The sequence below is a fragment of the Mya arenaria genome, chromosome 1, assembly GCF_026914265.1.
Source record: "Mya arenaria isolate MELC-2E11 chromosome 1, ASM2691426v1".
NCBI classification, from domain to species: Eukaryota; Metazoa; Mollusca; class Bivalvia; order Myida; family Myidae; genus Mya; species Mya arenaria.
Genome location: NC_069122.1, coordinates 62486687 through 62501221, shown reverse-complemented (window position 1 = coordinate 62501221; position 14535 = coordinate 62486687). Strand labels below are relative to the sequence as shown.

Genomic DNA, 14535 nt, shown 5'->3' with positions numbered 1-14535 from the left:
TCGCCCACCAAAAGAATATATTTAAACGGTGAGGGAAAAATAATAAAGTTATGAAGCTTTTATTTTGTGTCCACCCAAGAGAACATGTGACCTTGATAATTGTCATAACATGTTTCCAACCGGGTTCATATAAAGGTCAGTAGTACCGTCGTCAGGTGTCTCTCTCTCCTCTCTCTCTCTCTCTCTCTCATGCATTTTAGGTACCTCTTACCCATAGGGCATGTAATTTGTTGGTTTTTAATATATATGGTGCGTTAATCCAATGCCCTATGTCAATAGTAACGTCCAAACAGAATTTTGGTCAAACTGTCAACAGTAACGTCCGAACATTATTTTGTCCAGAATTGTTTCCTACCTTCAAATAAACATTTACAAAGTACATACATTATAGTCTACGTTGTAATAAAGAGATTACAAAGCTAATATAAGTTTAGAAGTCAAATCTGATATGTAGAAACTAATGTAAAGTCCAAAAATTTGGGTAACGTCCGTAACACTTACAATTTAATGTTTTATTCTTTTTTACATTACAATGTTTGAGAAATGATCACTATGGGCATGTACACTGTGCATCCAACTTGTTGTAAATTAACATTCATCTCCAATTTAGCACTTTATTTTTATGTCAAACCAATGTCAAAGCATGTTGAGTAACGTCCGTAACTTTCAATGTAGCTCAAAAAAAACACTTAATTTGTATATATTATGCATTCTGAACTATCTTCTAACGTACCATTTATAAATGGTGAATAAATCTGCCATAACTAGAACCCATGCATTACAGGATATACTCAATTCTATTTGTTCAGGTGTTGTCAAAAAAATATTACCCAATAGCTCAGAAGGACCCATTTGTTAAAGGCAGATATGATATATAACCAAAACAATTAGCGTAAGATATACAGTAAGTTCGGTTTTTATGCTGTATACTGCGACCTCTGTAAATAATATACTAGAGTATGTATGTAACAAGGCGATTGAAAAAGAGAATAAAGGGTTTATATTTCGTGGGATCTTGAATTCGCGGATCACCCAACCCACGAAAACCACGAACATTAATGCCCCACGAACATTAATGATTTCACAGCATTTGTTTTATAAATATGACCCTTCATGATCATTGCCTTCCAATTACAACCCTACATAATATTTGTCGTATAAATATGACCCTTCATAATCATTGCCTTAAAAATATTACCCTTCATGATCATTGCCTTCCAATTCCTACTCTTCATAATCATTGACTAAAAATGTGATCCTAAATAATTGTTGCCTTCAAAATATGACTCTAAATAATAATTGTCTTCAAAATAAGACAAACATAATAGTGACCTTGAAAATATATAAGCTCTACACTCACATTAGGGAACAATGCCCGCAGTTTCCCGAGCTGGCGGTAGGCGTCACGGAAGTCATGCCCCCACTGTGACACACAATGAGCTTCGTCAATGGCAATCAGATCGATACCGACACAGTCATCCAGTCGGGATAGAACGTCCGTACCAACCGTCGCAAACTCCGGGGTGATGTATAACACACGGTACTCTCCCCTGGTTAATTATACAAGCATTTCAACATGACTTTCAATAAAATGAATGTTATTAAGAGTAAATGGTAACAGTCAAGATCACACACACTTCTACAATAAGATATGAATGGCAACAGCCAGGCCAGAAAGCATGTGCTAAAAAGTTAATAGAGAATTATTAAGTAACATAGGAAAATAATTTTCTATAATAATGATTAACATTTTCAAAGAAGCCATTCTATTCACTGGACCTTCATTTTATATACAAATGTTATAAATAACGTACGATCACTAACCTCATGAGATTGTCAGTGACCTCCCTCGTTTTCTCCTGGGCTGACCCCAGTAAACATGAAGGAATATTCGCTGCTCTGAAAGTAACACAAAGTTTTAATGCTAGTGGAGAGTTAAACACAATTTAATGGCAAAGTAAACCCCTGTTATTCAATTGTCTTCAGCTATTCATTTTTAACCAGTTTTCACCCTAGTACCATTTTGAGTGTCAGTGCGGACATCCCTTCAAAAGCTGAGCTTATATACCGACACTTAAATTGCCACGATATCGCTCATCCCAAAACATGCGCCATAAAACGTATGTTAATTTCTGTGACATACTGCCAAGGTTATTAAGGCTGTGAAGCACAAGCCAATCAAAGAAGTAATCCCTATTAATATACAGTTAATAAGTATATCTTCACCACTTACTGTAGTGAGAGGACCTGGTCCTGCATAAGTGAAATTAATGGTGAGATAACCACAGTGGTTCGCCCCGTCATCAGCGAGGGAAACTGGTAACACAGGCTCTTACCATATCCTACAACAGATCAACATACATTTGTACATGCAAACAGTGTAAAATGAGTTCAATAAATTGAATTGTTTATATCCAAAATTCAAATGATTAAAGATGACTTTTTAAACAAGAGATTTTTGTCAAACATTATGCCCCCTGAGTGCCACTGTGTCAGAAACATGTGGATGATTGAATAAAGGTGTTTATTAATGGTCGCACAAAGCCTTTCAGTCAAATGCAGTCAAGAATTTCAAACATTGAACTGCAACCAAAGTAATCATAAGACTGTTGACAGTGACCTTGACCTTTGACCTACTGATCACAAAAACAATAGGGGTCATCTAATGGACAAGGGCAACCTACCACTGAAGTTTCACCATTGTCCACTATTTATCCAGTCGACAACGCTTGGTCTACCGACTAAACAACCAACAGACTATCCTACGTAATCAACATTTACAATCTATATGCCATTTTTTTCAAAAGGGGACCTCAAAAATTCTAGTGATGCACATATCATAACAATCTTAAGAATGTCTTTATGAATTTGCAGGTAATAATTACTGCACCTACTATGCAAGTTAGGAAATCATACACCAGCACAAAGCCCAAGTTGCGGAATTTTTGTGACAAGGGTAGTGAGAAGTTACTCTTTCTACCATGTTGTCAACGACAGCATTCAATTAGTAGCATGAATAAAAGTGAATGTCGTAACTTATCTGCATGCTACTTATTGCATGGTAAGAGCTATGCTGGTATTAGAATTCATGAATTAACAAAGATAAAGAAAATGCTTTCCAATATGGAACAATGACAACATACATAGTATACACACACATGTACCTGTGGCCATGATGACACAGTTGTCCCGTTTGTCCAGCATTATGGAGTGTAGAATCTTCCACTGCATCCTGTAATAGGGGATATACTTTTACCTCATTCCCAACCAAGGAATGGTACATTCAATGAATACTTAGATTAACTCCAATTAGTTTTTCTTGGTATAAATGTACAAAATTTGATATCTTGTACTTGATGTGCTTGTGAGAATCTAACTGGCACAGAGCAAGGTCTACAAAACATGTAGAACCTTGAGAATAATGTAGAATGTATTTAACAATGCAATAAATCAGGTATTTTTTTCACATTTTTTGGGCATAAACTCTCTTCAGTAATAAAGCTTTGCATTATGAATGCATCCTTTTTTGATGCTACAGTCAAATTAACCAGACATAATGACAACGGCGTTGACATTCTGTGCTGCGTCAAAGCTAGCAGCCATTTTATGGTTTTCTTTCATTTTTACCAAAATTTTGGTCTGAATTTTGCAAGCAATAGTGACCCCAAACTTTGTTCTTGATCAATTCTTACCACAATCAGAGTCTGAGAGATCAGTATTTACACCTTAACACCAGTCTTTAATTGTATAATGTACTGTTGTTTATTCTTGTACCACCTGATTTACGGCCAAAACCCGGGAGTAATGGACTAAAGGCATACTCCTATACCCAACCTACTTACTTCTACTCATATTATCAGACTCATGGCCTGTATATACTCATTTTACCCAACTAACACCTACTTGTACTACCAAAGTTACACTTACTTGTACTACCACTTATAGCCTATGTATACTCCTACCATCTGACTTACAGCATACTCATACTACTCAAGTTACGCCTTCTCATACTACCAGATTGATGGCCTGTGTATACTCCTACCATCTGACTTACAGCATACTCATACTACTCAAGTTACGCCTTCTCATACTACCAGATTTATGGCCTGTGTATACTCCTACCACCTGACTTACAGCATACTCATTCTACTCAAGTTACGCCTTCTCATACTACCAGATTGATGGCCTGTGTATACTCCTACCACCTGACTTACAGCATACTCATACTACTCAAGTTACGCCTTCTCATACTACCAGATTTATGGCCTGTGTATACGCCTACCACCTGACTTACAGCATACTCATACTACTCAAGTTACGCCTTCTCATACTACCAGATTTATGGCCTGTGTATACGCCTACCACCTGACTTACAGCATACTCATACTACTCAAGTTACGCCTTCTCATACTACCAGATTTATGGCCTGTGTATACTCCTACCACCTGACTTACAGCATACTCATACTACTAAAGTTACGCCTTCTCATACTACCAGATTGATGGCCTATGTATACTCCTACCACCTGACTTACAGCATACTCATACTACTCAAGTTACGCCTTCTCATACTACCAGATTTATTGCCTGTGTATACTCCTACCACCTGACTTACAGCATACTCATACTACTCAAGTTACGCCTTCTCATACTACCAGATTTATGGCCTGTGTATACTCCTACCACCTGACTTACAGCATACTCATACTACTCAAGTTACGCCTTCTCATACTACCAGATTTATTGCCTGTGTATACTCCTACCACCTGACTTACAGCATACTCATACTACTCAAGTTACGCCTTCTCATACTACCAGATTTATGGCCTATGTATACGCCTACCACCTGACTTACAGCATACTCATACTACTCAAGTTACGCCTTCTCATACTACCAGATTTATGGCCTGTGTATACGCCTACCACCTGACTTACAGCATACTCATACTACTCAAGTTACGCCTTCTCATACTACCAGATTTATTGCCTGTGTATACGCCTACCACCTGACTTACAGCATACTCATACTACTCAAGTTACGCCTTCTCATACTACCAGATTGATGGCCTGTGTATACTCCTACCACCTGACTTACAGCATACTCATACTACTCAAGTTACGCCTTCTCATACTACCAGATTTATGGCCTGTGTATACTCCTACCACCTGACTTACAGCATACTCATACTACTCAAGTTACGCCTTCTCATACTACCAGATTTATTGCCTGTGTATACTCCTACCACCTGACTTACAGCATACTCATACTACTCAAGTTACGCCTTCTCATACTACCAGATTTATTGCCTGTGTATACTCCTACCACCTGACTTACAGCATACTCATACTACTCAAGTTACGCCTTCTCATACTACCAGATTTATGGCCTGTGTATACGCCTACCACCTGACTTACAGCATACTCATACTACTCAAGTTACGCCTTCTCATACTACCAGATTTATGGCCTGTGTATACTCCTACCACCTGACTTACAGCATACTCATACTACTCAAGTTACGCCTTCTCATACTACCAGACTTATTGCCTGTGTATACTCCTACCACCTGACTTACAGCATAAGCGTACCTCTAACCTTATGGCATACTTGTACTACCAGACCAACAGCGTTTGCATAGTTGTTCTACCCAACTAAAAGTGTATGTATATTCATGCCCATACTGGACTTACGGTCTAAACTTGGAGTAACCAAAGTATTGTTTGAGAACCTGGAGGTACTTCTTGTCTTGGGGCTGGTTCTCCGCATCTGAAAACATGGGCTTCCTATTATGCATATGATTGTGATAGAATCATAATTACTGGACACATTTTGAACGTTAGTGAAGATAAAAAAATCTTTTACATGCTTAAATCATTTCAGATAGCTATTTATGGGATTTAAAGAAAAAAAGGCACATTAAATTTACTCATTCTAGAGTCATCAAATCTTTGATGATACTCAAGGACATGCTCTGAAATATCTATGAGGTTTTCTGAACTTCCCTGGCAAGTCATAGGGTAATAGAGTAAAAATTTGATATAATTCCCTTTGAAATTCTGACAATAAACCACCGCCTGGCATCTGTACCTTCATCATCATCCTCTATGACCTGAACATCAGGAGGGGTGTGGTCGGGAGATGTGTGGTTGCTGCCCGTGTCATTGGTGTAACTTTTCTCTGCAGCGTCAAGCTCCTGGGTAAGAAATTAATATACTCATTACCATAGGTACTTTTCTTCTACAACGGTCATTGAAATTAGTCTTATAGGGGACACTTTTGCTTGGCATCGACATTTTGTTCAATGCGCCCTGCTATATAATAGCCTGGAAAGCATTTTAACAGTGCAGGGCTTGTGCTAATTCTGAACACTGGAACAATGACTTGATCATTTAGAAGCTGCATTTTTGTATGTTTTAGCCAGGATTTAAGCATTGCTCCGATTCTAGATACACAAAAAATACTTTCTAAGAGAGCAATGCATCTATAATAAATTGATCAGTGAATTCAGCATGATAACATATTTATAAGGTAAAAGTAACAGCTGAATGAAGGAGATTAAGACATTAAACTATACCTGGAAATCTTCCTCTCCAAAGTCATCATCATCGAAGTCATCAGTGTCTCCCAACACAGCATCAAAGTACTCTTTATAAGCTGACATATCAGGCTTTTCTTTACCATTTTCCTTTACATCCTTGCAGTCAACTTCCGATTTAACACCAATATCACCTGCTTTTCTTGGAGCAATTTTGTTATCGTCAGACTTATAAGGCTGATCATGTTGTGAGCTATTGGGTGTTTCAAAGAGATCTTCACTTTTACGTCTATCTGGATCTTGCTCAGTTTTTATAACTCTAGAACACCCAAGGTTTGTTACAGACTTCTGCTTTAATTTGTCACTGACTGGAGTAGACTGTATCACATCATCCACATTGAAGTCATCAAAGTTTTCCAGGTCATCAGTATCGTCCGAATCTCTGTCCTCTTCCATCTTTTTTACATCTACCAATGGTTTCTTAACATTTACAACATCGTCACTCTCATCAAGATCGTCATGATCATCTGTGAGATCAACGGTGACATCTGATTCTTCATCGTTTTTATCTGCATTCAATTTTTTATCCTGCAATAGTGATAATCTACATTACACATGGTTATGAGGGTATAATCTCTGAATATAATATTTGAGTTTATATAAATCATTAACAAGTATCAAGTATTCCATGTACATATATATAAACCTACAAATCTTCATTGACGTAACAATACAGAGGTTGAGAGTGGTCTAGCAGTATAGTGGTCCGCCTAACACCCATGAGTTCGTGGTTTTCCTCTGATGGCCTCTCAAAAGAGACACCAGTACTGGTTCCTACCCATGAAACAAACTCATGTGATTCTATAAGTTGTCGTCACACTCAAGCTAAACAAAACTAGTATAAACTAAACTATAGCTTCAATGCCATGTACAGCTCATCTTCATGTAGTACACTTACACATGTTCTTGAATACCATTGCAAAAAATGCTCACAGTGAAACTCAAGGAAACAGCAGTAGCCTTAAATTGCATAATTTCCTTATTAAATGGACAATACCGGTACATTAAGCCAATGCAAGGAATAGCTGAAAATACGGCCCTTCACAGATACAGCCAAGAAGGGCAAATGATAGTGCCTTGTTTACAGGACAATACAGTTTAAAGGACACTACAGCCCAGATTGAAGGACCATACAACCCATATTGGCAACAATAAACTAAGAACCAGAGTTTAAGACCATACAGCCCAGATAAGCTGACCTTACGTCTCATTTAGGCTTTGTAAAACTAAAGTAAACCTGGGAGGAAAGGTGTGCACATCGCAGAGCTCGAACACAGGACTGCTTAAACAATAACATGGCACTTGAATCAACTGCACTAACAGGGCTGCTGGTTCATAACCATTTTAGTCCACCTAAATGACCGTCAATGAGTCTTTTGACAATTTTTTTACTATATGGTAGACACATGATGTTCAAAAATGAGCGAACGGTCTTTGCCCAGAGAATCCTCACGGCCACAATTTTGAAATTGTCTCCATTATAACTTCAAATTTCAAAGAAAATAGTATTGCCTTCTATTAAACACATTTTTATTTAAGTCATTATGCCAAAATCATGTTCAGATAATATAAAACATGTGTTGATTGTTTATCATGTATCCAAATATCTGTAAATCTGGGACAAATCTGACAGGTTGTGTACATGTATAATGGTATTCGTGACCCAGAATATATTTATGTGAAAATAACGACTCTAATGACAAATTCAATCCGGTATAGGTCACTGTCGGGTATATATTGAACAACTTTGTCACTATTATTCAACATCAATGCATAATATTACTACATATACTTTCACCCGGTGTTAAATGGTTGAAAGTTGTAGCGTTACAGGGATACATAAAAAATGTCAAAATAATAAAAGAAGTATCCCTGAAGTAACCATTAACACTACCTCCTCCCAATCTAGCCACAATAATGCGCGTATAGGGAACTTTTTTCACATTTCGATATTTATTTTGTTCCCTAAAAGCCACAAGTCGACTGATTCATACTATTGTAAAATATATTCTTCAACTGTAACTCCACAATATTTAACACTGCATTGTTAAATAAAAACACAAAAGTTAAACATAAATTATTTTTATCAAATACCTTTCTCTTATTACACTTAAGCATTTTATATAACACAAATTTAGATTGATCTGTCAACAAAGCATCATCATTTTCGAACTGTCTAGCAGGTGCCTGTTATCTTTCCCCTCAGTATACTTAGCGCTGGGATCTGTCATTCTTGGCTAGGAAAACAACAAGTGGGATATGGATACGTAGAGTCGCCAACACAAAAATTGTCAAAGACTCTGAAACGGCTGTTTATAGGGACTACTCCCGATCCAGCCACTCTTGCCTTTTACTTTTACACCAGTAAAGTACACCTGGGAGGAAATGTGCATTTGGTTTTGGCCTCAAACCCATGACCGCCAGACACTAGCATGGTCGACCGCAGTCTAGATTTTATTTAATGTTTATTAATATATTGCAATTCCTAAGGGTAAGGAGAATCCTGTTTTGAATGTCTTTTATTTTAGGCTAGGCCAACTGAGCTTATTGCACATACAATGATACACAGTACAAAACTATCAATAATCAGTTACGGATAAATTCATTTTTAATATGTATATATATATATATATATATATATATATGTATATATATATATATATATATATATATATATATATATATATATATATATATATATATATATATATATATACTGGTTAGCGACCTACTATTCGCCTGTACCACTTTTTCGCCCACCCCGTAAAAACCACTCAAAACAAAATATTTTACACAAATCAGTCTCGCGTTTCTTTGCGGCATCATTTTTGACAAATATCAGCTGTTTTTTGTGTTCAAATGTAAGTAGTATGTGGAATTCGACCCAAATAAAAATTGTTTACACTTCTGACCTTGTAAGTTGCATGCGGGGATGACATCACGCGTGCGCTCATTTGCATGAGGCCCTGTAAGGATTTTTTAATTTTCATTTTATCTTGCACTATCAGAAGACATTATTGATTTGTCATTTTAAAGTATGAAACTGGTGTTAAATTATACAAATACCATAGATGCTGTATTTTATCTTCAATTTTCGAAAAAGCAAATGGAAAAACCTGAAAACGGTGCAGTAATCGCCAAATTTTTCATCTAAGGGAAGCAACTCAAATTTGAATAAATCATTTCATTCTTGTATGGACATGGGTTGTCCCTCTTCGGAAGTATATAAATATGCATACATTGTAGCTGGGACCAATAATACATATGTAATCTTACTCCCAGATTGTAGGTCATGTTTCCAAAAGAAATCTCAGTAGTATTTTAAATGTTCATCAAAGAGGAGGCTTTCCGAGTAGGTGTTGTATCATTTTAAACATACATTAACAGTAGGTATGTAATAGTTAACATATTATATTTATTGATCAATTGTTTTTAACAGTCCCTTGACTGGACGAATACAATAAAAATGTTTGAAGATTTAGTTTAGAGAGAAATATATGGAAACATTGTAAGAACAGCGAATTTATGGGGCAGGGCTTTTCCTATAGTACATATAGGTCTGACTATCGGACCCATTCCCAAAGCAAAATATAAGATATTTTTCCCAATCTTCAGAAAAAATCCCAATATATTTTTTTAGAAATGATGTAAAGTTTTTTTGAAAATTGAATTCGGAAATCATTGATTTTCATCAAATTCAGATATCTGTATGAAATATTATCTGTCATGATCGATTTATTGCAATAGATATTTACACCCAAGGATTGATATTTCAGCCATTTTGGATCTTTTAAAGGGAAATAAACTAATATAAAATCATTTCCTAATTCGCTGGAGACTAGACAGCTTTTACTTTTAACTGTAAAATTTCCAAATTTTGGCATTTTCACGACGCAGAATTTCCCAAAATGTCTAGGGTCTTTTTCCCAAATTAGGCAGAAAAAGCCCTGTGAGGTGGGCGAATAATTGGTACAGTAGGGTGCTTATCTTAGCAAAATTATAGGGGTACTTTTCACATGGGAATATTCGGATTCCCTAGCTATTTAAAAAAAAAAATTACACAGTTTTTGTTGGAAGAGCCAAGCTGTCTGAGTGTAAAGTTTCATCGCAATAGCACTCTTGTGTCAAAAGTAACATAAGAAAACCCCCCATTTCCGGCCGAAAAGGGGTCGCTAACCAGTATGCCCTTATATTGTCCAACTGGTTCGTTAATGAGACATACATTTACAGTAACATCTGGGCCTTATTGAATATTCATAAACCATTTTACCAAAGTCAATTGAAATGTCCTCTTGAACTCTTCTCGCACATCTTTTAAACAGTCTTCTGCACCGTTCAACTGAGCTGATATGTAATCAAATTGATCGTTAGTTAGTCCTTTATGAACACAGTTTTTGAGAGATATGCCAACAGTTTTTATGGCTGAAATCAAGTGCTGACAGCAGCCACTGTCCTCTAGTGTGTCATTCATATTTGAACCGAATAGGCATATAAATTGATGTCAAGTGTTCTGAAACACATTTGCAATAAACAGAAAGACGAATACAAAACTCAAAAACAGTATTTAAATCATGTTGACATTTTCCACCATATTTTATTTCATATTCGCAGTTTTTCAAGGGGAGCCACTCTACCAGTATCATTTTTATAGGTTACATCCTACTATTTTATTAACTTGCAAAGCTGGTTAATATATGTTTAGAAGATGACGAAATAATACCATTGGCATTGCATGTTCAAGACGTATCATTAGACTGGTTCGAGTGTATCATTTCATGATCGTGACCAAGCTCAAGATGGGTTTTAATCTTAATTTCACAAATATGCATTTCTCTTATACTATATCTCTTATCAAATCATGCGGCCATAAGTTTAGTCAAACTGAAACTCACAGTCACACATTTCTGCATTTTTTTATTCAATCTACAAATGTATCGTTCTAATATCTGTGTATGACTTTGCTTTATATCCCTGGACAGATGACGCTCAAAATAATAAATAGTATTTGACTGCGGCCCAAAGTACGTGTTCTCTTCCATAGTCACTCCGGTGCTGAACCAGACAGCAAGTTTACGCCAGTCATGACAGACATTGTCATTCACGCATGCTGTATAACCTGGCCATATTCCGTCTGTTATCCTTTGCTATCTACTACAGGCACGTAGCTGCCTATACGCGAGTACGCGGCTGAATCCACATGATTCTGACAAAATAATAATAATAATAATAATAATAATAATAATAATAATAATAATAATAATAATAATAATAATAATAATAGTTGCATTATGCATACTTTACTACATGAACCTAAAACTGTCCATTTTCCAGTACTAAATAGAGCACCTCTGAACGCCCAGATTGCACCATGGTTTTGAAAAATTCCGCGGGGGCATGCCCCCGGAACCCCCTAGCACAATTATGAATTAAATACACATGAATTGAGGGCTGGCTAAGCCCCTGTATTAGTAGTTCAAATGCTCGGAACGATCTCTTACACCTTGCAGCCTGGCCAGATTGGTCCCCAGTCAAATTGTGGAAACGTCGTACGTTGTTAAATTGTTCATTTGAAATCTGAGAGTTCAATTTTTATTGGTCCCAGTTGAAATGTAACAATTTAAATCCAAAACTGTCAATCACTAATATCCGCAATGTAATCCATGATCGAAATAATATTACCCTTGTCGCCAATTGTCATATTCTCCATTTAAAGGTACACCCGATTTAAGGAACAACACCATTTAAGGTACTTGAGTTTATTTAACGATTGATATCATTTTTTCTTGGGTACTAGTAGTCATGGTAGTAGTATATGCTGTATGAACGCAGTACAGCACACGAGAAAATCCCATGCAGCGCGCTAGCGCTTCTTGATCATTTGCTCGCTTGCCCTACTGCGTTCACACAGCATAAACGCAAAAAATGCGATCAATACTCATATTTACATTTAAATAGAAATAATCATTGTGATAAAACATTAGCAGTATCTTCTGCAATTGAGCATTTTTTTAGAAGTGTAACGGACAAGATATGTTTGTTTAAAAAATAGCTGATTTTGTAACATCGTATATCATTGGTTAAATGACGTCGCGCTCATCCAATTAGAGCGGCGGCAAATTGAAATAAACAATGACGTCATAAAACCTTGCGTGTTGTATTTTAACATAGCTTGGAACAAAACTGTTTCGTTACGATCGCTCGATTCTTTTAATTATTGTATAACTACTTGTATAAATCCTTCTTGCTCAAACATACAAATTATCTTGTACGTGCAAACTAAAAACATAATATGCCTTAAAACCTGTTTATTGTACTAACACAAAACAAGACTGCAATTATCAAAGCGCCGGTGTATTCACTGCTTGGTGACCGGGTAGAGTGTGGCATTATTGCATTGGTCATGTATTAAATAGGGGCAGCGGCAGTGACTGACCTTTCTTTTCACTTACATATATATATGATCCTTTTTGTGTGCGCTAAAACAAGCATCTGTATTCTCACTATTGTTGTTCTGTGTTGTAACGGAATTTCCAGCAAAGTGAGTTTTGCACAAAGTACGCACATCAACGCAGCAAAATTACTAAAATAAGAACTGCCATTTACTGCTTAGCTTTAAGAGGGCTTTAGCAATGCTGCCGTCCGTACGACAATGCACTGCTTAGAAAACTAAAGCGATCCTTTTTTCTCTATTTATCAAAAGGTAATATACTTCAATGCATTTTAGAGCTGTGCCAGACCCACAGCAGTTGGCTATTAATTATTATATCAGTTTATTATTGATTTATTATGGCTTGACCCCAATATATAATCATAATAATTTAAATATTTTTATACAGTTTGAAGATATTTAAAATGGAAGTTTCAAACAAATGAATGTAAAGTCAAGAGAGATAATAAATATGTTCAAGAAGAAAGATTTTCATCAACCTCAACAGGGGGTCCATCATGTTTTGTGTTTTCCGAAATTTAGGTGAAGGAAATGTGTGATGCGGAATAAAATGGTGGTGTTCGAAGGGATGTTGGTGTTTTGTGAGGAAAATTTCTCCTGGTAAGTAAGTATTAACACCTTTCTTGATATATTAATACGCCTACCCGGAGGCCACACGTGTATTAAAGTTTCTTTCAGTTTTTTTTAACCTATGTTTCTTGAGACCTTAACAAAAAGTTATTCAATTTATAAGCCGAACGATGGCTTGTTTAAAAAGTGAAAATAGAAAATTGCGGGTGTGTGCACCATTCCACATCCACCCAAAACACCAAAGTCCAATCGAACACTGGCATTTTATTCCCCATCACACATTTCCCTCACTTAAAATTCGAAAAACACAAAACACGTTGGACCCCCTGCTTAAGGAAATCGGTCATATACCGGCCGATATTAGACCGATACCTGCACAATGTAGAGTAAAACAAACATATTTTAGTGTGTGTATTATAATTATGAGGAACTGCATTTAAAGAAATTTAACTTGGCCCTTCAGAAATCAACTTCACAACCCAGATAAGATCAAAGAGTGCCAATTAGAAATGGCTAGGCTTTCAGCTGAAGTAAATGCGGGAGATTAACAGTTATAATTAAGTGATTTACTAGCTGATAAGCCCTTGCTGAATCTCAGTCGATCTCTGGTACATATGTGTAGGACTGTAAAGAGCTGACAACACATGACCACATTGTGACATCAGACCGTGATGGCATGATAACATATGACATTGTTTTATTAATAAACTTATCGATTTATTTCAAACATAATTGATATTTACCGTGAAAATAACAAAGTCCAACATTTGATAACAACTGTCACCTTTGAAATAACTTCTTACTCAGATTAACGCATATTTATAAATGTTATGTAGTCATACTTATATGATCCACATGGCCAGGGTGCTTTGTTTTTGACCCACCCCTATGACCACGCCCCTCTCCTCCTCCTCCTCCATTCA

At 36.4% G+C, this 14535-nt stretch overlaps 1 protein-coding gene across 2 annotated transcripts in view; it reads right to left on the bottom strand.

Moving 5' to 3' along the window:
• The window catches only part of LOC128240553 (bifunctional 3'-5' exonuclease/ATP-dependent helicase WRN-like), a 31704-nt gene extending 20498 nt beyond the window's left edge, over positions 1-11206 (bottom strand). For both annotated transcript variants that reach the window (XM_052957228.1, XM_052957237.1), the window contains exons 1-8: positions 10865-11206; positions 6574-7122; positions 6087-6192; positions 5690-5765; positions 3165-3232; positions 2234-2342; positions 1825-1899; positions 1361-1550 (exon numbers count right to left, since the gene is read on the bottom strand). In XM_052957228.1, the coding sequence (XP_052813188.1) occupies positions 1361-1550; positions 1825-1899; positions 2234-2342; positions 3165-3232; positions 5690-5765; positions 6087-6192; positions 6574-7122; positions 10865-11065 (1374 nt within the window). In that variant the 5' untranslated portion in view covers positions 11066-11206. The remainder of the gene's footprint in view (positions 1-1360; positions 1551-1824; positions 1900-2233; positions 2343-3164; positions 3233-5689; positions 5766-6086; positions 6193-6573; positions 7123-10864) is intronic.
• Between the last annotated feature and the right edge of the window lie 3329 nt (positions 11207-14535).